The following is a 22,029-nucleotide window of genomic DNA, read 5'->3' on the forward strand; positions in this document are numbered from 1 at the left end:
GCAGGACATTTCTGTGCAGGATGATCCACGGAGGACAGCCCTGAGCAGGACGTTCCAGAGCCAGGAGCTCTCCTGGGGCTCAGCATGGGCAACTTGGTTTCCTCATTTCTTGGAAAGCCAAACCCTGAACCTCAGCCTTTTGTTAAAAGTGAAATTCTCAAAGTGAGACGTGTCTGCTGTGTCCGAGAGCAGTTTGGGAATTTGTAGCTTAAATAAAAGAGAAAGAGTTTGAACAGCTGGAGATTTGTTCTCCAGATTATCATGAGTCACTGAGGTGCTCAGAACCAGTTTCATTTTGGCAGCCTGAGTTGCTAAACTCAGAGGCCATTTTAACATTGGCTTAGCAGGGTTACACCTCTGAGTGTCTCTCTGTAAGTATCTCTCATGTGGGAGGTCTTCTGTTTGCTTTTTTGCTGAATTGCTTGAAATCTCTGAGAGATTTGTGAGGTTGAAGGACACAACAAAACTGCTTCTGGCCCTAAGACAGACTAATTTAGTCCTAGGAAAAATACAGTGAGTTTTATGGTAGGAAAATTGTGTTTGTTGTTGAGAAGAGTGGCTTGTTTGCCGTGCAAAAGACCTGAGGCAACAAAAAATTGGTAACTGGATGGTGAGTCTCTTTTTGCTGTCCCTGGGGTGGGATTAGTCAGTTCCAGCTGAGCAGCTTTGAGCCACTTTCTGTGTTTGTCCCACATTATCTGGCAGCTTCCCTGGCAAGCAGGGAGCCCGATGCAGCCACTGCCAAATCCCAGGAAGTGCTCTGGCTGTTTGAAACCCTGTGGAAGTGATTTTCATAAACTGAGTGGTTTGCTTTTAGCTGAGAAAAGATCATTTAACTGAAGATTCTGTAACTGCAGCACTGGAAGTTGGCACTTGGCCATCCTTTACCAGTTCACAAAGAATCAGAAGAGAAATGTTCTGGTCTTAAATGACTGAACCTGTCACGAGTAACTCTGTCTTGCTTCAGTGATGCTTTGTTTGCTGGCAATAGCATCATGCCCTGGCTGCCTCCAGCAGCAAGTGTATTTCATATCTGCCCTCTTTTGTGTTATGGCACTGTGTCCCAGTTTACTGTAGCTCATATTTTACACTGTGCTCATAATTTACATTGCACCTGAATGGGGGCTGCGGAGGGACTAAAAAAAGACACAAATATTTCCTGATGAAGGAGGATGTGCAGCTCTGCCTTGTTTAAGGAACAGCCAGCTAAGCCCAGGATTGAAAACCAGGCAGTTCGTGCTCTCCTGTTGAATTAATTCCAGCTGACACAGGTGAGCCTGTTCGAGAATTAACCAAATGTAAACTACTCCAGCTTTGCCACTCCAGCACAAATAATTGTCACTAAATCTCCTTCTGTGAGCAACTCAGCAGCCTCCAGGACAGCCTGGTTGTTCAGAAGGTTTTCTATCAATTCCAGTTGTTCTAGAGATGGAGGGAAGGGGAGCAAAACTAATAAGCAAAGATGAAATGACAGTTTCAGTGTTTGATTTTTAGTTTTGAATTGAGTGTTGTTTATATTTTTTCCAGTAGATTCTGTTTGGCTTGCTTGAATTGATTCAGTTGTGTTGTCAAGACAAATTGTTGTGCATGGCTTTGCAAAAACACGAACTTGCTGTTTCATAGAGTAACAGAGGGACTGCAGGGGGATAAACTGTGCAATTAGCAGAATTTACTCATTTGTTTTATATAGTTATTGATGTGTGTGTATATTCACTATATATGTTCACTCAAATGTGTTTCCCTGCTCAGGAGTATCAGATGCCTGCGGAATATTATCCACTGGAACTTGATCACCACCTTCATCCTGAGGAATGTGATGTGGTTTCTGCTTCAAATGATAGACCACAATATCCATGAGAGCAATGAAGTGAGTGCTGGGAGGTGCCAGGCCCTGCCCTGGAGATTTCGGGGTGCTGAGGTTTTTTGTATAAATATTGTAAGGGACACTTATCCACGTGCTAAGAGAGATTTCCATGCTTCTCTTCATTTCAATGTCAGCTGGGCACTCATCAGCCTTGATTAGCTCTTCAAATCTAAGATTTGACATCTGAACTTCAGTCCCTTGCTTTGGGAAAACAAACAGAGAAGTCATTAGTGCTCACATAAAGAAGATGTCTGTGCATAAATCTCTATTATTATTCACCCAGAGGCTCCTTTGAGAAAATGTAAATTGTGTTAATTCAGTGTTTGCTCTGTCTGTGTTTCTGACAGTCTCACATTCCAGAAGATGAAGTTTATGAGCTTTATGCTCAACAGTTTCATGCTGTGTGACTTGCTCTCACATAATGCTGCAAATCTTTATTGAGGTTTTTTACAGTTATTTAGGAAAAATCTGTTGGAGACAAGACTCAAATACCTCTTAAAATGTGAGCACAAAGTGACAATGAAAATATAAATCTGCAAATATAAGGATGGATCACCACATGCCCCAGTTTTCATTAACTCATCTATTCTCTGCAGCCTTTTTGGGAAAGGTGCTTTATAAAAGCTTGGTAATAACTTTGTTATGTGATTGTGGGATAAGTCAGTCAAAATAACACCTCCAGAATGAATGGGAACATCATTTATTCTGGCTGTTGTTGTGATCCCTTCTGTGCTGATCAGTGGAGATTAAATAACAGATACAGAAGCATTGATGTGGAAATATTTTGCATTAAGTTTATAATGCTTACCAAAAAATTCAAGAAGGAATTGGTGAATTTATCTGGAGTCTAATGTTGGGTACATGTGGGGATCAAGAATCCTCAGTCAGATAAACAGAAAGGTGTGAATTAATGAGCTCTGCAGTTTTGGTTTGCTGTTCAATATTAATAAATCCACAAGGACTTACTCAAAATTCATTTTATCCTGGTTTCCTATGGAAGTCATGCAGGAGGAGCTCTCACCACCATTATTTGTATTTGTCTCTGTCTGTCCCAGAATCTTCCCAATCCACTGGCCAGTTCCTCTTAGTTCTGACACAGAAAAAATGGATTGGAGATAATTCTTTTTTTTTTTTTTTTTACAAGAAGGGAAGGGAAGGAAAGGGAAAGGGAAGGAAATTTGGTTTAAACAAGCTTTTGAAAACAAAATGTTTCAGCTTCCTCTGGGTTGTTTTGCACTTTAATCCTATTTTAAGGGTGAGGCCAAACTAAATTTCAAATATTAATGAAATAATACAGAAATGAAAGTGTTAACACATCCAAAAGGTTTCTTCTTTTTATTTCCATTCAATAGGCAGAAGTGCTCACCACTTGTGGATGGGCTGTCATTTTTTTAACTGTGCTTCTTGCCCAGTACATTCTTAAACCTCAGAATTTTACTGGGCTTGGTGGTGCATCTGTTGCTCTGTTGGCTGCCTGTAGACCATCAATATCTCCTGCCTGTGAAGGCTAAAATACAATTAACTGAGAGTAAAACTTGCAAATACTTCACTAAAGTTAATTAAAAGGCTGGAGAATGGTGAGACCAAAATGACCAAAATCAGTGATAGCAGAGAGCCCAGGTAATTAGAGTTGTCTTCAGGGAATGCACTTGATGTGGGCTTGGTAAGAAGGAAGTTTTCCCAGACTTGGGTGAACAACACTATGGAAATTACCCTCAGTTCCTTGTGATTTATTGCTGGGATGTTCCCAGCTGGAGCTAATTGTGCCTCCCACAGCTGTGCTCCTCACTGGGGAGATTCCTGCACTGAGACACAAAAATTTCCTGTTGAGACTGTGGCAAAATTCAGAGGTGACATGTTGTGATTTAAAGAATGAAGCACCAGTGGCAGGAACAGAGGGGATAAACTGGTTGATAAAAACATGACTTTAAACTATTTTTTTTCTTTAAATATCAGTCATGCTGCTTTCCCTCAGTGGAAATGAAGCAAGACTGTGACATGGACACAGCTCACCTGTGGTCAAATGACCTGCTCCTCTTGGAGGCTTCTCCTGGAACCTGAATTTTCCAGACAGGTTTAGGTACAGCAGATCCTGCATGTTATGGTCAAAGCCAGCCTCAGCAAAAGGTCACAGATGGATCTGGGAGTTCCTGTCAGCACCTAAAATATTGTGATTCCAAGCCACAGGATAAATCTGCATCCTGTGGGTGAATTCCACCATTGATTTTTTTTAAGGGAATAACAACATACAGAATCTTTTCAATGTTCTCACCATGATTTTAAAATACTCTTTTCTGTTCCCTTTGCAGCCCTGGTGTCGATGTATTACCACTGTCTACAATTACTTTGTGGTGACCAACTTCTTCTGGATGTTTGTGGAAGGCTGCTACTTACACACCGCCATAGTGATGACCTACTCCACAGATAAGCTGAGGAAATGGGTCTTTCTCTTCATAGGATGGTGTAAGTGACCTTTTGGTGTTCTGTGGTAGCTGGCATTAAAGTGTTAAAGACAAAGAGAGGCAAGAATGAATATTATAAATCCCTCTGGGGTGAAATCTGGACCACTCATTCTGAACAGACACTCCTAAGTGTGGAGCTGACTTGAAAAAGAGCCTCATTATCTGCCAGACCAGCTCTGCAGCTGCTGAGGGATTTGTTCCTGGAAAACAGCCTTTAGCAAAGAGTCACACATCGTCTTTGTACTGTCCTGGGGGCTACTCAGAGGCTCAGCTGTGGCAAAGCTGCCTTTGGGATGCTATGGTCAGTTATGGTGTCTGAGGTCAGAGAGGGATGTGGAAAAAGTGGAGATTCTCCAGCTGAAAATGTGATAAGGGATCTAAAGGACATGAGCTGTGATGTGAGGCTGAAGGAGCTGAGCTCCTTTAATCTGGCAAAGAGGAAGATGAGGAGGGGTCTGCTTGGTACCAGCAGTGATTTGAAAGATAATTACAAAGATGATGGAGCCAAATTCTGCTTGGTAATGACAGAGTTATAAAAAAGGACAATATCCATGAAGTGCAGACTGGGATGTTCCAGTTGAATGTTAAGAAACCAGAAAATGTGCCAGGAGATGGTGGAACATTGAAACACTTGACTTAAAAGCCTCTAACCTTGATGTTATTAAAGATTCAGCCAGGCTAAGGCCTGACTGAGGTGGGGGAGTCTTGCTAGTTCTGCTCAGAGCAGGAAATTGGAGCAAACACCTTCAGAGATCCTTCCCAACCAACATCTCCATGTTTTGAACCCAGCCAGGAGATGTTTGGCAGGACAAACCCCATGCAGGCATTTTTTTCACTTGGATGAAAATCTGAGGTCAAACAGAACTAGTAAATCTAGCAGTTCTTTTCTGTTGAAGGAAGAAAGGTGGAAAAAAGTCACCAATATTTTTTTTTGTGAAAGCAGAATGACATTTTGTTCAGAAGTGCCTCTCCCTCTCTGCAGAAGTAATTGGATTGCAGTTCTGAAGGCAGAAACAGCCATTGAAACAAAATATGTCATTCAATCCAAAATCAAATGGGAGGAAAGAGAAGTTGTAGTAGAAAGAAAGTGTTTATTTAGGGAGTTGATTCAATTTTTTCCCCAGTAGTTTTCAATTCTCTCAGCAAACTGGAAAATCACCTTCTTACAGACTGGTTTGATCTCTGGTGTTTTCACTCCCTACCTCTGTCAGAATCCTCTGGGTCTCTCATTACTAATGTAGGAGTGCTGTGAGTTGAATAGACCTTTCCTGCCACCTTTTGGGGGCATTCTGGCTCTGCTCTGCCCCCTCATACACACTTTTTTACCAGTCTTATTCTCAAATCCCTGTTCTTCACTTAACAAGGAAAAGTAAAATGTTTTCCTTCAGGAGAGAGGACATGGCACCATTTTCTCTGTCCATTCCTGCCAAGAACATGGGGAAATGAGTGCACCAGGCCCTTTGAGTCTGTGGTGAACAGGATGAAACAAAACACAAACATTTGAAGGGCACAGGAGCCTCCAGGGATGATGGAGCAGGAGGTCAGAGCTCCTGTGCTCCTTGCTGAGGTTAAAGATCAGCAGCTCAGCTCCATCCCCTGTGTTGTGGTATCATGATTTGAAAGCAAAACGAGTGAGAGGCTCCAAGTCAGAAATACAATTTAATAAGAAGAAAGGTAAAAAAATGTAAAATAAAATAAAATAAATGCAATAATACAGAAGACCACTGACAGAGTCAGAATACAACCTGAGCAGGGTGCTGGAAGCAGTCCACATGAGGTGCTCTTCCTGAAGCAGTGATCCTGTAGAAAGGTCTCGTAGCTCTGGTCCTCTGGGAATCCAGTGGGTAAGGGCTGCTTGTCCTGTCCCAAATCCCAGATTCTATCCAGGTGGGAATGCTTGGCTCCTCCCCCTGGGCGGAGCATCTCCCAATGGGATGATGAGTTGTGAAGTGGGTCCTTGATGGCCCATTAAACAGAGATAACTCCTGGAGGGAGTTACCTGTGAGTCATGGGCAAGGCATTGATGGGCCATGAGCAGAAGAGCCCAAAGGAAGGGGGGCCTGGGAAACACTGCCCCACCTGGTTCCAACAGCTCATGAAGATGGTGATGGAATACTTTGTGTACATCCTACCCTATAACCCAGGACATGTGGTTCTTTTCCCATCCCTTTAAAGCCTCCATTTTCCACAGAAGGGGCAGCAAGAGGGAGGTTAAAAGAGAAGAATTTGTGTTAGAGACAAATCCAGCTCTGCTCCTGCATGAGGGTTTAAGTCTTGTTCCTCTCACTGGGGTAGAAGCAGCTCCTCGTGAGAGTCACTGGGGCTCTGTCCAGGCACTCACCTGGGTGATTTCAGTGGTTTCAGAGAGACATGGAGCTGCAGTTTGGAATGGGGGATGGAGCTGGTGAGGTTGGCCTTGTTTGGGTTTTCCTGAGGTGAGAAGTTAAAGGGAGAATGGAGAGAGGAAAAAATCTCCCCTTTTAATTTCTACATTGGTCTGGTCCTTGCCTGAGTGTGAGTGAAGAGGCCAATTCCATTTACTCTTCCTCCCTTCCAGGTTCCTCCTCCAGCAAATCCCCTTCACACCAGCTGGTTTAGACGGCCTAACACAAACACTTGTTAGGGAGTGCAGTGATGTCTGTAAAGTTAAAAGTAGCTGGATCCTTCAGAAAGAGAAAAAAAACCAAGAATTCTGATACTGCAAGATATCAAGCTATTTTTTCTCACATTCCTGTTTCATAAGGAACTCAAAAAAATTGTTGAAAGTTTTGAAATTGTGCTTCACCTAGAGATCCCAGTGTGTTTAGAAGCTTCTTGGAGCCTGGGAAATAAAAACCCAAACACCCACTTCTAAGTACTGTCTTTTAAGATTCTGCTGTATCAGCTGTAGGAAGATGAAAAGGGACCAAAACTGCCTTTAAGTCAGCCAAAATTATTCTGGCCACTTCTATGGAAATATTGGTATTTATGTGTGTGTTTGTTAATATTTTTATTAATTTCCCTTACTGGTACTAAAGTTTTGTTGAGATGATCTTTTTTTTTCATTTTTAAATTAAAAGATCTTAGCACTTGGGATGTCTCAAGCAGACCAAGATAGGACCACTATTATTTAGAGTCTCCCATTCATTAACTCAGACTCTCCTCACAAATCTAAATTTAGTTTGGTACCATGGACACATCCATCCATCCATGATTAACTCCTAATTTTTTTTGCTCCTGCAGGTATTCCCTGTCCAATCATCATTGCCTGGGCCATTGGCAAGCTGTATTATGAAAATGAACAGTAAGTGATGTTAATATTTGTGTTTGTGTGGCTCTCTAAACAAATTAGGAGATGAATACACATCCAAACCATATTAATTTAAAACTTTATTACATGTATGTTTTATTAAGTTAATATAATTTAAGATTCTTTTGCCAAAATTTATTCATATTAAGTTTAAGTATTGTTTAATTTTAAAGGATCCTAAGTGTTGTTAAAATACGCTTATCTAACTTGCATAGTTTAGGGCTTTTTAAAAAAAATAAGAAAACTTTGACTGAAACAGCTGTAATAAAACACTAATAAAAACTTGTTTTTAGATAAAAGAAGATATCCCAGGTCACATATTCCTGCTTCCACTGGCTGTGCATTTCCCTCTTCCTCGCTTTGAGGAGCTGGTCCTTGCCCGGTCCCTGCCTGTCCTGCCTGATTTCTTACACCTGGGATTGGAGAGCTCTTGTTCCTAAAGAAAAATGTCCCTAAAGAGCTTCCAGGTCTGATTAGTCCCTCTGTCCCTAAGGACAAGTTCCCAGGGGGGGTCTCACCCACTAATTCTTCACACAGCTGGAAGTTCCTCTCCTAAAACCCAGGCTCCTGACTTTGCTCCTTGCCAGAGCTTCTGTCCATTTGTCCTGAGCACTGGGGGAATTGTGCTGCTCCCAGGAGGTCAGACCCAGCCAGCTGGACACAGGCAGCTGTTGCAGTAGGACATGAAATAAAGATGTTTGACTCCAGGCAGAAGGTAGTAGAAATCAGAAGGTTTTATTTACAATTCATTCAGCCCTTTTATAACATGCTGCATTAAGAAGACACGTTATTGGTCCATAGGACTGACACCTCTCCCAGTGGCTGAGTAACAGAAATAGCAAACAACACCTGTTGTTGTAGGAAAGGAATATTGTTTACACAAGGTCGTTTTAGGAAAAAAAAAAATTAAAAAAAAAATAAAAAAATAAAAAAATAAAATAAAAAAAAAAAAAAAAAAAAAAAAAAAAAAAAAAACTGTTAAAAAGTTTCCCTTGAGAAGAGCTAGCTCTTCTCAAGCTCAAAAAAATATCAAGTCCACAGGCAGCAAACATGGACTTGCTGCAGCTTCCAGGACTGTTTGGGACTGCCCAAAACTCAGGAAAAATGGGAAGTTCCTCTTTCTCTGTCTGAGAAGTTGTTTGGAGGTTGAACTGGGGTTCAGGTTGTGTAGCTCATCGTAGTTTAAAAGCTCAAAATAGAAAGAATGTTAAGAAAATGCTTAAACCTAACTTTTTAATCTTTGTGTTTAATAGAGATCATTCTCTGCACAGTGAGGCAGCTGGAATTGGTACTGTGGCAAATATCCTGTCTGGGGTTTATCAGTTCTTAAGCAGAATATGGCAACTCTGAAAAAAAAACCCTCCTGTTAAATCTCACTTTAAAAAAAACACACACAATTATTAAGAGTTATTGCAGTAATTTCATCAATGGACATTTGTTAAGGGGAAGAACATTAGGGAGATCTAATTAACAGTAGTGACAAAACCACTAGTGGGTTTGGTTATATAAAGAACTATCAGAGAGCCCTGAAGAATATTAAGTAGTGCTGTTCCACAGAAATGTGTTTTACACAACCTTGTTTCACAACCTTGGTCTGATACTGGACTTCAGATAATAAATTTCAGCATTTTGGTCTTCCAGCTAAGCAATGTCTAAGTTCCAAAGAACTACAAGCAGCCTTTGCCCTGGAACCTCATTTGTGCTCCACCAGCTCAGTTCCAAATTCTTAGCTGACTTTTTCTAGCCCACTTAGTTCTGCCACATGCCTCAGTCTGCTTTGTATTAGTCCCTCTGCTAGAGCAGCCAGCTTCCCAGGAACTCTTTGATTCCTTTAGTTCTCTGAGTTTCAGGCAGTAAAAAACCAGTTCTCCCAAAATACCTTTCAAAATCTTCTCTCAAATGTTGTAGATCTTGCAAGTTCTGGAGAAATTTGTTTCCTGCCCTGGCATATCTTGTAAATTTTTTTCATGTGTTTCCAGCTAGATAAAAAAAATGAAATTCAAAAAACACAGTTTCATTCATTTAAGGCTGCCCTGGGGATCCTTCTTGGATGATAACTTGGCTGGAGGAAGTACTTATTCCAAGTCTTGCTCTCAGGCCCAAATTTTGGAAGATGAGTTGCAAAATTATTGATTCACACTCATTTTCAGCCAGTGCACCAGGGAATTGCAGTCATCATTCACATTTCTAAAACATTCAAAGCTCCCTCATTCATTTGGAACTTAAAGGATGTAGGAGTTGAGCCAAGAAAAGGCAAATAATTGTGAGGTACTGAACTGTGCTCCTGATTCCAGCTGGTACCTCAGCACTTCTGTCCACTCAGGCATCTTGCAGTGGCCAAGCAGCTCCTCCTGTTCTAGCAAACACATTTTGGAGAGGGGCTTTGAGGGTATGATGTGATCCCCAAGGATCCCACCTGAACCAGAGCTTTCCTAATCCCTGTTCATTTCCCCTGGACTCCTGAGGTTGTTTCTTACAGACTCCAACCTCTTTGAGGCAATCCCTTTTACATCCTGCTGCTTGTAAAAGTGCAGATGTGGCTCTGTGGCCTCCCTGGCTCAGGAATTACCCTTGTTTCCATGGCTCCAGTGGCACTAAATTATCTCTTTCACAAAGCAAACAGGAGGAAGGCATAACTTTCACTGAATAGACTTGTTATGGGGTATCCATGACAGAGAAGAAAACTCTCAGACCCTTGAACTCCAAAATCTACTTCCTAAGGGATCTAGAGCTCCAATGATCTAAGCCTTAAGGAATTATGAATGCAAAGCTGTCTTTGCTTGGTGGAATCCTGGATCCAGACCCCATGGCTGTATCTGTAATACTAAATTAGATGGGCCTGGAAAAATTCCTGGGGTTCAACTTCCAAACAGCATGGAATAATTCACAGAAGGTATTATTAAACCTTCTTGGCCTCCAAAAAATCGGGAGAGCTACAGTTTGTGGACTATTGGGAATGTCCTCTGGCTCCTGCCAGCTCCAGATTTGTTCCCCAGGAATAGTTTTGGGCTTGGTTAGTTTTTGGCCTGGACCAAAACTATCCCAAGGAAAATGGAATGGTGCGAGTTCAGACCTGAGCCCAGTCTCTCATTCATTTACCAACATAAACAGAATGTATTTATTATTCTCAGTGCAGAGGGATGAAGTGAGTGGCCATGTGGGTTGCTGTGAAATCACAGGGTTCTTTTGTTGTGTAACTCAGCAGAGAGGAAAAACACTTGGAATCAGTGGAAGTCAAGGCAAGGCTTGGTCACATTGACACAGAATCACAGAACCACTGGGTTGGAAGAGACCTCCAAGAGACCTCCAAGATCATCCAACCCAGATGTCCATCCCAAGAGTCCAACCCAGCCCCAACGCCTCAACTAAACCCTGGCACCCAGTGCCACATCCAGTCTTTCCTAAACACATCCAGAGATGGTGACTCCACCACCTCCCTGGGCACATCCAGGCTCTCTGCTCTGAGGCCACTCAGCTCCTCACCTGTGATTTCACTTCACCTGAGTCCATTTCCCAGCCGATTTTGGGTTGTCCCAGACAGTTTGGAAGGGGATGTTGGAGCAGGAATTTGGTTCTGACTGCTGGCTTTGGTGGCCATGGAGTCATTAAGGTTGGAAAAGGCTCTCTCAGATCACGGAGCCCAGCCACTCATCCAGCACTGCGAGCTCCTCCACCAACCCATGTCCCCAAATGTCACATCTACATGATTTTTGAGCCCTTCAGAGTCCCCAGATTCATTCAAAGCCAATGGGATGGCTCCATATCCATTCAGTGTTTTATTTAGACAGCATTTCCATGCAGCTTGAGTCATTTGCTTTAATTAACAACCCTTACTTTGTGGAATGTGTCTCTGGGCACTGCAATGGATAACAGGGGGATTTTTCTCTTACACAGAATATTTATTTAATCCCTTTCTCAGACATCTCTTCTATCCTTCTTATGGCAGGTTCTCATATTTCTTGTAAATATTTACACAGGCAGTAGCCAAAACCATAGAGGGAACAAAAATATTTTAATGGGAGGGGAAATGGGGCTCAGATCTGTGCCAGCAACAGGTGATGTGCAGCAGAAAATTCAATTACTTGCTGATTATTTAGATATATTAAACAATGCAGTGAATAAAGGAACTCCTCTCTATAATGTCCTTCGTATTGCAGTCTAAAAGAAGTGAATCTACCTTTACAAATTGTTTTCTTATTTGTTTTGTTTCTTACAGGTGCTGGTTTGGAAAAGAGCCAGGGAAATACATTGACTACATCTACCAAGGGCCAGTGATCCTTGTTCTCCTGGTAAGTGTTTTGTGTGGGTGGGAGGACTCTGCCGTCTCCCAGCCAGAGGAAATTTCATCTGTCATGTTCCACATCTGCTTTTATGGAAAATAAAACACAAACAAGGCCAAACATCTTCAGGTGTTCTCTGAAGTGGCAGATAACACTCCAGGAATTGATGTCATTGGGTTTTTGGCTGTTTCTTTGGCTTTGGGCCATTCTTTCCTCCTCCCTCTGCAGTTCTTTGCCTTTGTACAAGGTTTTGAGAGGCAGGAGGGAAAAATGTTCCAAGCCAAGGGCGTGCATTACAATATCTGCTCATCCACTTGGAGCTCATGAAAGCTGCAGCAATTCTGTCACACACATTAATTAGAAAAATATAATAATCACAGTCAGGAATTGCATCTTGCACAGCCACCTCCATTTTCTACATCACCATCACTGCTGTGTGTTTGTTTCTGGATTTCCTGTTGTGAAGTTTCCTTCCCAGTGCTGCCCACGCTTACCAGGCTGTTTATCTGTTTACCCAACACTCCATCTCTTGTGCCAACCAGGAGTAGGCAGAGGGAGGAGGAAGCTCATTCATAACCCATTTTGAGCCTCCAGCTGAAGCACAGTGGTACTTTCCTAGAAGAAAAAAAAAAAACCCAAAACTGAGTGTGGATGGAAAGTATTAGTTAGCTGTTAGTAAGGACAAAGCTGAAAAAAAGGATTCTGCTCTTCCAGGCAGGTGAACCAACAGCAAATTCAGGGTTCAGTGGGTTCCCCTCTCTTAGGGAACCAAGGTTTGCTGGAGCTGTCCCTTATGTCACTCCAGCACCCACGGGGAAGGTGCAAATGCTCCTGAAAAGGCACCAGTGGCAGCTTCCTCCAGGCTAAGGAGCCTCATGTTCTCACCTTGTCAGTGCCCTGTTCATGGGATTCAGGGTAAAAAAAGTTTCTGTGTTGCTCAGCAGCTGATCTGAGTGTGTGTCCTGAGAGCAGAAGAGTTTATTTCTGTATTCATTGTTAAGATACAGCAAAAAGGTCACCTGAAAAGAGTAAAAAAAAAAAAAAAAAAAAAAAAAACCACCATAACAGGAGGATATTTTTATGTAAAAAATTCTTTTCTTTATGTTCTAAGGAGAGAAATAACAATGGGTGTGATGTACAAAATATAATCCGTGTTGCTGAGGGAGCCATCACAAAACCAGAAAGCCTCACAGTGAATTGACCTCACTGATACAGAGATTCCCTCGCAAACAAATCCTATTTAGGCAACACAAGATGGGAGATTTGTGATACTTGGAGCGCTTGGGTTTCACATCATTGCCTGGAAATCTGTGACTCTGAATTTTCTATAACCCCTTTAGTCCACAGGATGTTTAAAAACATTGGGTAGCATCTCTGACACATACCACAGAGTCATGAAAATAGCTTTTTTCTCCCCAGAACAGCACTGTAAATATTTAAAGACTCCAAAGAGACTGGAAGATGAAGGTATAGCTGGGGGCTGCCACTTTGTATTATTATATCTGCCTCTAATTTGGAACAGCTTTGAGACCCCTCCAAACTGGGCTGGTGACTGAAGAGCCCAGACCTGACACTGTGAATTGAACCTTCCTACCCTGGCCTGCCTTTACTTGAGCCCTAATTAAAACACTAATGAGATAACAGCACTAATGAGTGCTGATAACAGCACTAATAATCACACTAATGGGATAACAGCAGTAATTGCACTGTGGAGTGGAAAGGAGCTGATACAATTTACAGAAGTAACACAAGGGTGAGCCCTTCCTCCCCTCACTTTAGGGTTATTCCCCTCAGAAAGCTGGGGGAGGAGAGCATCCCTGTGCAAACAAAATCTAAACAGCAAATCTGAAAGCTCCTGATTCCTAAAATCTGCTCCCCTGCTTTTTTTTTTTAATTTTTATTTTATTTTATTTGAACTGTCAGTTCTCTTTTGGAGTGTTTCTAATTAAAACTCACAACCCCACAATGTCTTAAAGCCACTTGACATGCTCATTCTTTTAATCCTTATGTGGATAAATTCAAAATGCAGATCATAATTGAAGCATCACTTCTTATTATTGGAGTCACTGACCCTTTCAAGGGTGCTGTGAAAAGTGCTGGATTAAGAGCACTGAAATTTGGCATCTGCCATTGCTCAGGGCAGCACAGCCAGGCATCAACACCCTCAGGTGTGATTATGTCTCTGCCTTAGCACAGATGGGACAAAGTGCTGCCTTCCTCTTCCCTCCAGTGAACAAGTGGAAAACACAGGGATTTCAAACACAGGACAGCTCTGTGACCTCTCCCAGTCACTCTTCATGAGCTGGATTTCAACTAATGAGGAATTAAAATGGTTTTCCAGCTGTGTTTGGTGAAAGAACAGATAGGACAGGCCACAGTCTTGATGGGACATGGGGGAATGGCTCGAAGATGATGGAGAGTAGATTAAGATGGGATAATAGGATGAAATTCTATCCTGTGGGGGTGGGAACCTGGCACAGGGTGCCCAGAGAAGCTGTGGCTGCCCCTGGATCCCTGGAAGTGTCCAAGGGCAGGTTGGATGAGGCTTGGAGCATCCAGGGACAGTGGGAGGTGTCCTTTCCCACAGCAGAGGGTGGAACAGGATGGGCTTTAATGTCCCTTCCATACCAAACCATTCTATGAGAATTCTGTGAGACAACTATCCCAGGCCTCTGCTGGAAAAATAAAGAGACACTAATGTTATAAGAAGAAATTAGTATTATTTGCAAAAGAGGACTAACACTAAAATCTGAAATTGTAAATACTCCATGAAATTGCAGTTCCTTGCACCTGGAACAGTTAAAATTGGCTTCACTCACTTCAGAGTGAAGAGCCAAGAGCTCAGTGTCCAGCTCAGGTGAGCTTTGGTGACCTCTTGGACACGTCTTTGTGTATTCCATAAGCATCATTGCAAACAGTGGCGATATGGTTAGAGTGCTGAATATTCTTAGAGGGATAAAACTTGCTTCTAAAGATGCAATCCTGTTTAAATGATATTTTTAAGGATTTTTTCTCTGTCAAAAGTTGTTTCCACTGGTTTTGATTTCTCATTTTCTTACCTCTATGCACTGAGCTGTTGCAGCACAGGATGGCGTAACATGAGGAACAGGTCATGCAGGAGCTCTAAGCCTCACTGGGAAATAAAGATTGACCTAAGAAAGGCTTTTGCTCATGGCAGGAGCCCTCAAATCCATGTCTAGATCACATTAATGTGTTGTCTCTCGGGTACAAAAACTTTGAATGGGGCAGTAGAGTTGTTTGATTGATTGATAGATAGATTGATTTTTCTACTTGTCTGTAGAAGGAGCTTGGAGATTGACTTGGGCTGAAAACAGGGAAACTATTTCAGAGACATTTTTAGAAAAAAATACAACTGAATATAAATGCTGATTCTGTGTATTGGGCAAGAAGCCTGTGTTTTTATTGACAAAATATCTGAGGGAGAAAATGTAGGTAATCAACATTTTTTTGTTTGTTTGTTTCATCCCTGAATGGATTTTGACTTGTACATATCCCACAAGAGAATTAATAATTGAGCACATTGGATGCTTTGAAATTTAATTTCTGAGGGAACTAGAAAAACACTCTCTATTAGGTATTTTCTCTTCAAATGAGCACAATGGGGTTTTTTAATTCTGATCTTTTTTCTCAGAGTTACATCACTGAGTTTTAATCACACACCCCTCTCTGAATCTAAAGAAGGGGCAAAGGGTTGGGAAAAAATGCCAGAGAAGTGAATTTCCTCCTGATTTTATGAAGGAAAATATGTTTCTTGTGTTCAATTTTAGATGTAAAACCACCAAAGATCTGGTAAACCACGAAAACACCACAGGGCCAGAGGGCAAACCTCAGAGAAAAGGCACCAGAGGCACTTTCACCTGAGCTGGGTTTTCCCCAAGTAATTTCTGCTGTGAATTGACCCCAGCTGTGAACTGCTCTGCAATATTTCTCTGAGCTAAGACTGTATAAATTTGTAATTTTTCAAATTTTCAATTTTTCAAGCAGGCAGATCAATTTTTTTCTTTCCCCAAAACCTTTAATTCAGCTTTAATAGATTTTGTTTTCCCTCTTGTGCTTGAGAACTGAACAGTTTTGCAACCTCTGGGGTTTTTTGTGTCTGGTTGAAAATAATTCACTACAACCAATGAGCTGCTGCAGTGAGTGGGTGTTTGGGGTGGGGGAGGACCTGCAGTTCACTTCTGCCTCTGCCTTCATCATTTATTGAATTTTGAATGACTTAGATTGCTGCCCAAAGCTCAGCTTCCCCAGCTATAAAGCCACTTCAATGATTCTCTGTTTTAAAATCATCTATTTCACAATTATCCTCCCTTGCTTTGAGATTCCTGGATGACAAGTAGAGGAGTTAAGGGTCCTTATTTCAGCGTGGAATTTTGCTCAGGAGAGAAAACCACAGATAGCCAAGAGGTCTTCATGATATGCTCTCATTAAAGATGCAGCATTTTTTTGTTGGCAAGATCACAGCTGGCCCCAGTATTCAAGGTGTGACCACACAAATGGATTTTTACATCAGCATCCTCTTGCCTGGTTTATTTTCTTTCTCAGTAATTCCAGGTTTTTTGTTGTTGTTGTTGTTTCATTTTTTTTCTGCTGGGAACTGAGATTAAGTTTTCAGGGATCCAGTGAGTGTAATTCCAGCATTTCTTTTGTGAATGAAAACTCCCAGAGCTCATAACTCTCCATGTAAAGCTGAGATTGTCTCCCCCATGGTGTTACCTGCACATCAGGTCATTTCCTGTGCCAGGTTATTGCCTGATCACTCACTCCCTGGACAGCTCTTTGCAATCACTTTTGATTTTTGCTGTTCTGAGCAGTTTGATGCCTCTCAAAATCTGTCAGCCTGTTCTTCAATCACTTCTATAGATCACTGAGATTTGTGTGAAACAGCACAGATCTGCTGGTGGCCTCTTTCCATTGAGAATTCAGAATAATATATATGTATATATATGTGTGTGTGTGTGTATATATATATATATACAGATATGTATTCCTGCCCTTTTTTCCTTGTGTTCTTATGCATAAAGCTCTTCCCTTCAATCCTGCAACAGCCAAATTTCTATGGGAACCTTTGGAGTTTGGAATTTGAGTTCCTTTCAGAGGGTTGTCCACTGGATCTCCCTTGTCCTCATATTGACACTTTCACAGGACTTCACAAGCCAAGTCATTCTTCCCTTCACACCTTTTTCCTCTTTACAAAGAATTTGGCCAGAGCAGCTTCAGTTCATGGGGAATATCAGTATCTCAATGTAGCAACCACTGGCTGATGCTCTGGAAGGCCATGACAGGAAAAAATCTTCAGTAAACACCTGAGTTAGTTCAGTTTTTCATAACCAAGGCTGTGGAAAGATAAGGTGTTTTCAAAGTTTGTCACATCAGAGAGTGGGGGTGCTTAAGCTTATCAACAAAATCAGCTGATTGATTGACAAAAAGGAAGTCTTCATAAGTGACAGTTATCCTTCCATTATCCCAGATTGCTCCAAGCCCTGTCCAACCTGGCCTGGAACATTTCCAGGGATCCAGGGGCAGCCACAGCTTCTCTGGGCACCCTGTGCCAGAGCCTCCCAATTCTCACAGGGAAGAATTTCCTCCTAATATCCAATCTAAACCAACTCTATTTCATTTTGAAGCCCTTCCCCCTTGTCCTGTCACTGCCTTCACATCTTTTGATGTGTCCTGCTCCATTTGGAACACCACAGTCCACATTGCTGAAGTTTTTCTGATCTTCTAAAGAAATCAAAGTTTTCTCACTCACTACTTCATGTGTAGAAGTATCTCATCTGTGTATATAGCTGGAGGCATTTCATTTATGGGATTTTTTTTGCTGAAAAGCACATTCCCTAGTCCTGTGTAAGCATCCTCCTTGCTGATACAATTGCTTCTCTGAATATTTTCGTAGTTTCTACTGACTCTCTTCACACTTCTGCTTCCACTTCTGCATTGTTCAGTTCAGAGACTGAAATTTCATTATTATTATTATTATTATTATTGATAGATCTTTTTCATTTCCCTTTCTCCTTCCTCTCTGAATGGCTTGTGTTTTTTCTCAAACACTGATCAAATTACTTTTCTTATTGATTTTTTGAAATTCCTTTCCTCTAAAGATGAGCAGTTCCTCCACTGCTGCGGGTTTGCAGTTCATGACCTGCTGACATCCCCAAGTTCTTCTTGCAAGACTTTATTCAAAATTTCTGCTGTTTTGCATGCAGGTTGTTCAAGCTGCACAGAGCACAGAGATAATGTGCTGCTTTGATTACAGTCCATCCAGAATTTATCTCAAATTCTGCCACCATTGCTAGCACTGACTTTCTGCTGTTTATACTCTGTAATTGTGGAGTCAGTAAGTGCCCAGTGAGGTGTCCAGTACCACATCCACTCTACAAATTCTCTGAAATTTCTACTTCTGTTTGTGAAATCTTCATTCTTCTTAATCACATCTCTTTATTCCTGATTGTACATAAAAGTGTTTTCCAGCCCTTTGCCCAAAGGATTCATTGTGGTGTCTGTGACCTTTGAAAAGGAAACTTCTGTGATACAAAGCCCTGTCTGAGGATCAGGTCAGACCAGCATGGTAGAACAATTAAAACAAAGCATTAATTAACTGGCAGAGTGCTCATCAGAGGTCAGGATGGCAACATCCAGAGCTCCCGCTCAAAGGATTGCTCTGATCCCAATTTGGGTTACTTAACCCTGAGGTGATTTTACAACACTGCATAAAAACATGAAGTCCAAATCGAATAATTTTTACAGTTCCTGGGAGCGAAGAGGAACAAACATTCTAGGAAGCACAGGAGCACAAGCTTTCTGTGAAGCATGAAATACAAAGCCCAGCAGAAAATGAGCAAAATAAAAGCCAGCAGTTCATTAAATTCTCAAAAGGTAGAGCAGAGCTTAATGACCTTCCTTTCAAACTCCTGGGCTTGGGGGAAACTGCAAAGAAACCCTCAGAGTCAGCACTGCCTCTTCTGTGCACTTTGGCTATTTCATCATGATAAGGGAGATAAATTTCCTCTCAAGTGGAGTTTGGTTTTTATGGGAGAAAAAATTTTCCCACCAAGATAATTTACAGAAAAGTTTCTTTTGGTTCAGAAGAGTTTCTGGGCTTGTGTGTTCAGGCTCTAATACAACAGTGCCAAAACAGATGGCTCAAATACTTTTTGGAGCACTAGCTTGTAACTCCATTTTGGGGGTCTGAATTTTCATCCCAACTTAGAAATGGAAAGACTAAACTTCTGGCAAGAAACGAAAACTTCTTCTTTCCCATCTGTAGTTGGAGAGGGTCTTATTCCAGGAATAATGATATTCTTAGCAGGGCATAAATAAAGGAGAAGAAGAAATAAGCCACTTTATTCTGTCCTTAAAACTTGGCCTTTGGATTCATTTCATCTACCAGTAAATGTCAAGGTAAAAATCCTTGGTTATGTTTTCCATTAGGAAGCAGAAAACATGGATAAACAGAGATGAATGAAAATAAAAAATAAGCCTAAAGAGAAATAAAAAGGATGCACTGCCTGTCATCATTACCTCTCTTAAGTGACCTTTGCTGAGACTCCATTTGTGGAAGCGATGTGTGGGTTTTGTTAGAGCTGCCTGGCTCTGAGGAATTAATCTGTTGACACAGAGCTCCAATAATAATGAAAAAGTCCTTGACAAATAATTGTGTACTTTGGTCAATGCAGCACTTAGGCTCTTTTCTAGGAAAACTCACTTTGCAGTGGAGTGAGATCCTCTTTCCCCTGAAACACTGTGGTCTGTCTGAGGAACAAACACCAGAGGCTTCATCTTCTCTGCCTGTAAATCAGGCTCAGTCTGGGAGCCACTAGAACTGTGTGGATTCTCTCCAGCTGAGCAAACAGCTCCATTTTCATCTCCAAGCCTTCAGCTCTTGCAGGCTGTGTGCAGCAGCCTGTTCCCTGCTTGGTTCCCAGCTTGTGTCCTCTCTCCTGAGCAAACTCCCCCCATCATCCCCACGAGCTTTGGTCTCAGGCCCAGCAAGGACAAACAATTAAAACCTCATCTGATTATGCACTGAAAATTAATCTTCAGATCAGACCTCTCTGAGTGCTGCTAAAAGACTCTACTGAGCCAAGTGTCTTTCTGAAATGGAATTTTTTTTTTTAAGAGCTCATTTAAACTAAACACACTGAAATGTGCTTCTAGAAGGCAAAACCAAAAATAAATGTTTTGTTGTGACCACATTTTCATCTTTTCCCTTGGATTTTTTCCTTGCTAAGATCTGCATTGTAGGGGTGACCAAGTCTTAAGGATCTCTCAGAGAAACCTTAATAGAGACAAAATGTTAGTGCCTCAAGACATTTTTAAGCTTCCACAGACTGTAATGTCACAGAGCTCTGTCAACACAGCCCCATTCACTTCACTGGAGCTCATGTGGGATATCCTGGGCAACCTGAAGATCACTGGAAGATTAGTGTGGGCAACTGGTTCAAGTCCAAGCCCTGTTAGTCCAAAACCACTAATTTAAAATATTGCAAATGAACCACTGTTGAAAATTTCCATTTCTTTCCAGTGGATACAAATAGATCTTGAGATAACCAACTGCTTAATCTAACAAGAAATGATGCCAGCCCAGCTCAGTTCCTTATACTCTTGCTCTCCTTATCCTCACTCTGGGATGGAATTGATTTATAGCCAAGGCCAAGTCACTTGGCTTTTCTCTCTTAGGTACTAAATCTAGGAGGGGGAAGAATCAGTTACTCCTTTTCCTGGAGAAACTTTGGGATAAAGCCAGCAGCAGGAGCTGTGTGTGTAGGGCTGCACTCATGTCCTGTCCTGCTGCAGCAACAGCTTAGAGAAACTTAAGAGAAAGTGGAAAAAAAAAACAAGCCTTGAAGGAGCTTCACACCTTCTAGAAGAGATTCTAAAGCTAGAAGAAGCTGTGAATTATTTTTCTAACTTCCTTTTATGCTCCTGTCTTGATGGTCCTCTGCATCCAAGCCATCACCCCTTGGGCATGTACATGAGACCCATTTTTCCAGTACCTTTCCTCCAGCTCAGGATACTCTTTCCACCTGTCCCATTCACCAGCCTTTTTTAAAAAGACCTCAATTCTCTAGTTTGCAGGTAAAGGCAGACTGGTAAAAGAAGACTGAGGGAAAGTCACTCTGAAGACTGAGATTACTCAGGAGGAGGGTTTAGTTTGAGTGGCCAATGCTGCTGTTACCTTTTCCTAGAAAATGTGATCAGAAATAATGTCCTGGCAGGGTTTTCTCTGACACCTGGGCAGTTTAAAGTCAGCACTGATGAATCTTCCTGGTGCTCCTGGAGAGAGCTGAGGTTTCTCACCAGCTTTTTGTCAAATGTGCCAGTGCCACTCACAAACTTCAGGGATGCTGGGGTGCCTCAGGTGCTGCTCTACGCTGGGCTTGGGCAGCCAAACTGGGAGAATCAAAAACAGACTTTAATAGAATGAGAGTGTTTCTGGTGAAATAACTCCCAGAATTTTCAGCGAGCAATTATTCTGGACTGATGAATCACACATCTGCAGTGGAATTTCAGAAAAGGCCAGAATCCCTAATTTTCTGATGCAGGCTGTGGCAATTTGAATTCCCAGTTCAGATGGCAGGATGTTGTCACGCTGAAGTAGGACTCAGGAAACTTGAAATGTCTTTCCCAGTTCATCACAATAAATGCCATTGATCAGCCCAACTGATATTTGGAATTTTCTCTGCCATTGATCAGTCTGACCAATACATGGAATTTGCTCTTACATTTGAATCTATGAATCAGTCTGGCTCTTCTCATTACAATTGCAAAACTGGCGCATTTTTGGATTGGTGCCTTTTTTGCATCCTTGGTAGGAATAACCCAAACATGACTCTGAGCTGACAGAGAACCTCAAGATTTAGGAGCAGAATTTCAGAGGGGGAAGTTTTCTTTCTGTGGGTGAAGGTCACCTCCATTCAGGCAGAGGTTGCCTGAACATTTCTTTTTCTGTTATTGGAGAACAGTGCAGTCACCAGTGTGAGAAGTTTAACATTCAACTCAAACCACAGATATGGAGCTTGTTTTGTCTCTGATAAATAAAGCGTGAACCAGTTGACTTCAAGCTCTTAATATGACAAAACCAATTCTGAGCAGAACAAACACACAAGCGGCATT

At 41.8% G+C, this 22,029-nt stretch overlaps 1 protein-coding gene and 1 long non-coding RNA gene across 4 annotated transcripts in view; one reads left to right on the forward strand and one right to left on the reverse strand.

Moving 5' to 3' along the window:
* Nucleotides 1-22,029, reverse strand: part of LOC310907600 — a 544,908-nt gene that overhangs the window by 189,987 nt on the left and 332,892 nt on the right. The gene's annotated exons all lie outside the window — the stretch shown is intronic.
* The window catches only part of CRHR2 (corticotropin releasing hormone receptor 2), a 140,792-nt gene that overhangs the window by 96,571 nt on the left and 22,192 nt on the right, over nucleotides 1-22,029 (forward strand). For all 3 annotated transcript variants that reach the window (XM_083882073.1, XM_083882074.1, XM_083882075.1), the window contains 4 exons: nucleotides 1,750-1,867; nucleotides 4,174-4,327; nucleotides 7,549-7,609; nucleotides 11,832-11,904. In XM_083882073.1, coding sequence (XP_083738199.1) covers nucleotides 1,750-1,867; nucleotides 4,174-4,327; nucleotides 7,549-7,609; nucleotides 11,832-11,904 — 406 coding nt within the window. The remainder of the gene's footprint in view (nucleotides 1-1,749; nucleotides 1,868-4,173; nucleotides 4,328-7,548; nucleotides 7,610-11,831; nucleotides 11,905-22,029) is intronic.

Source organism: Zosterops lateralis, assembly GCF_965231275.1.
Source record: "Zosterops lateralis genome assembly, chromosome: 1".
NCBI lineage: Eukaryota > Metazoa > Chordata > Aves > Passeriformes > Zosteropidae > Zosterops > Zosterops lateralis.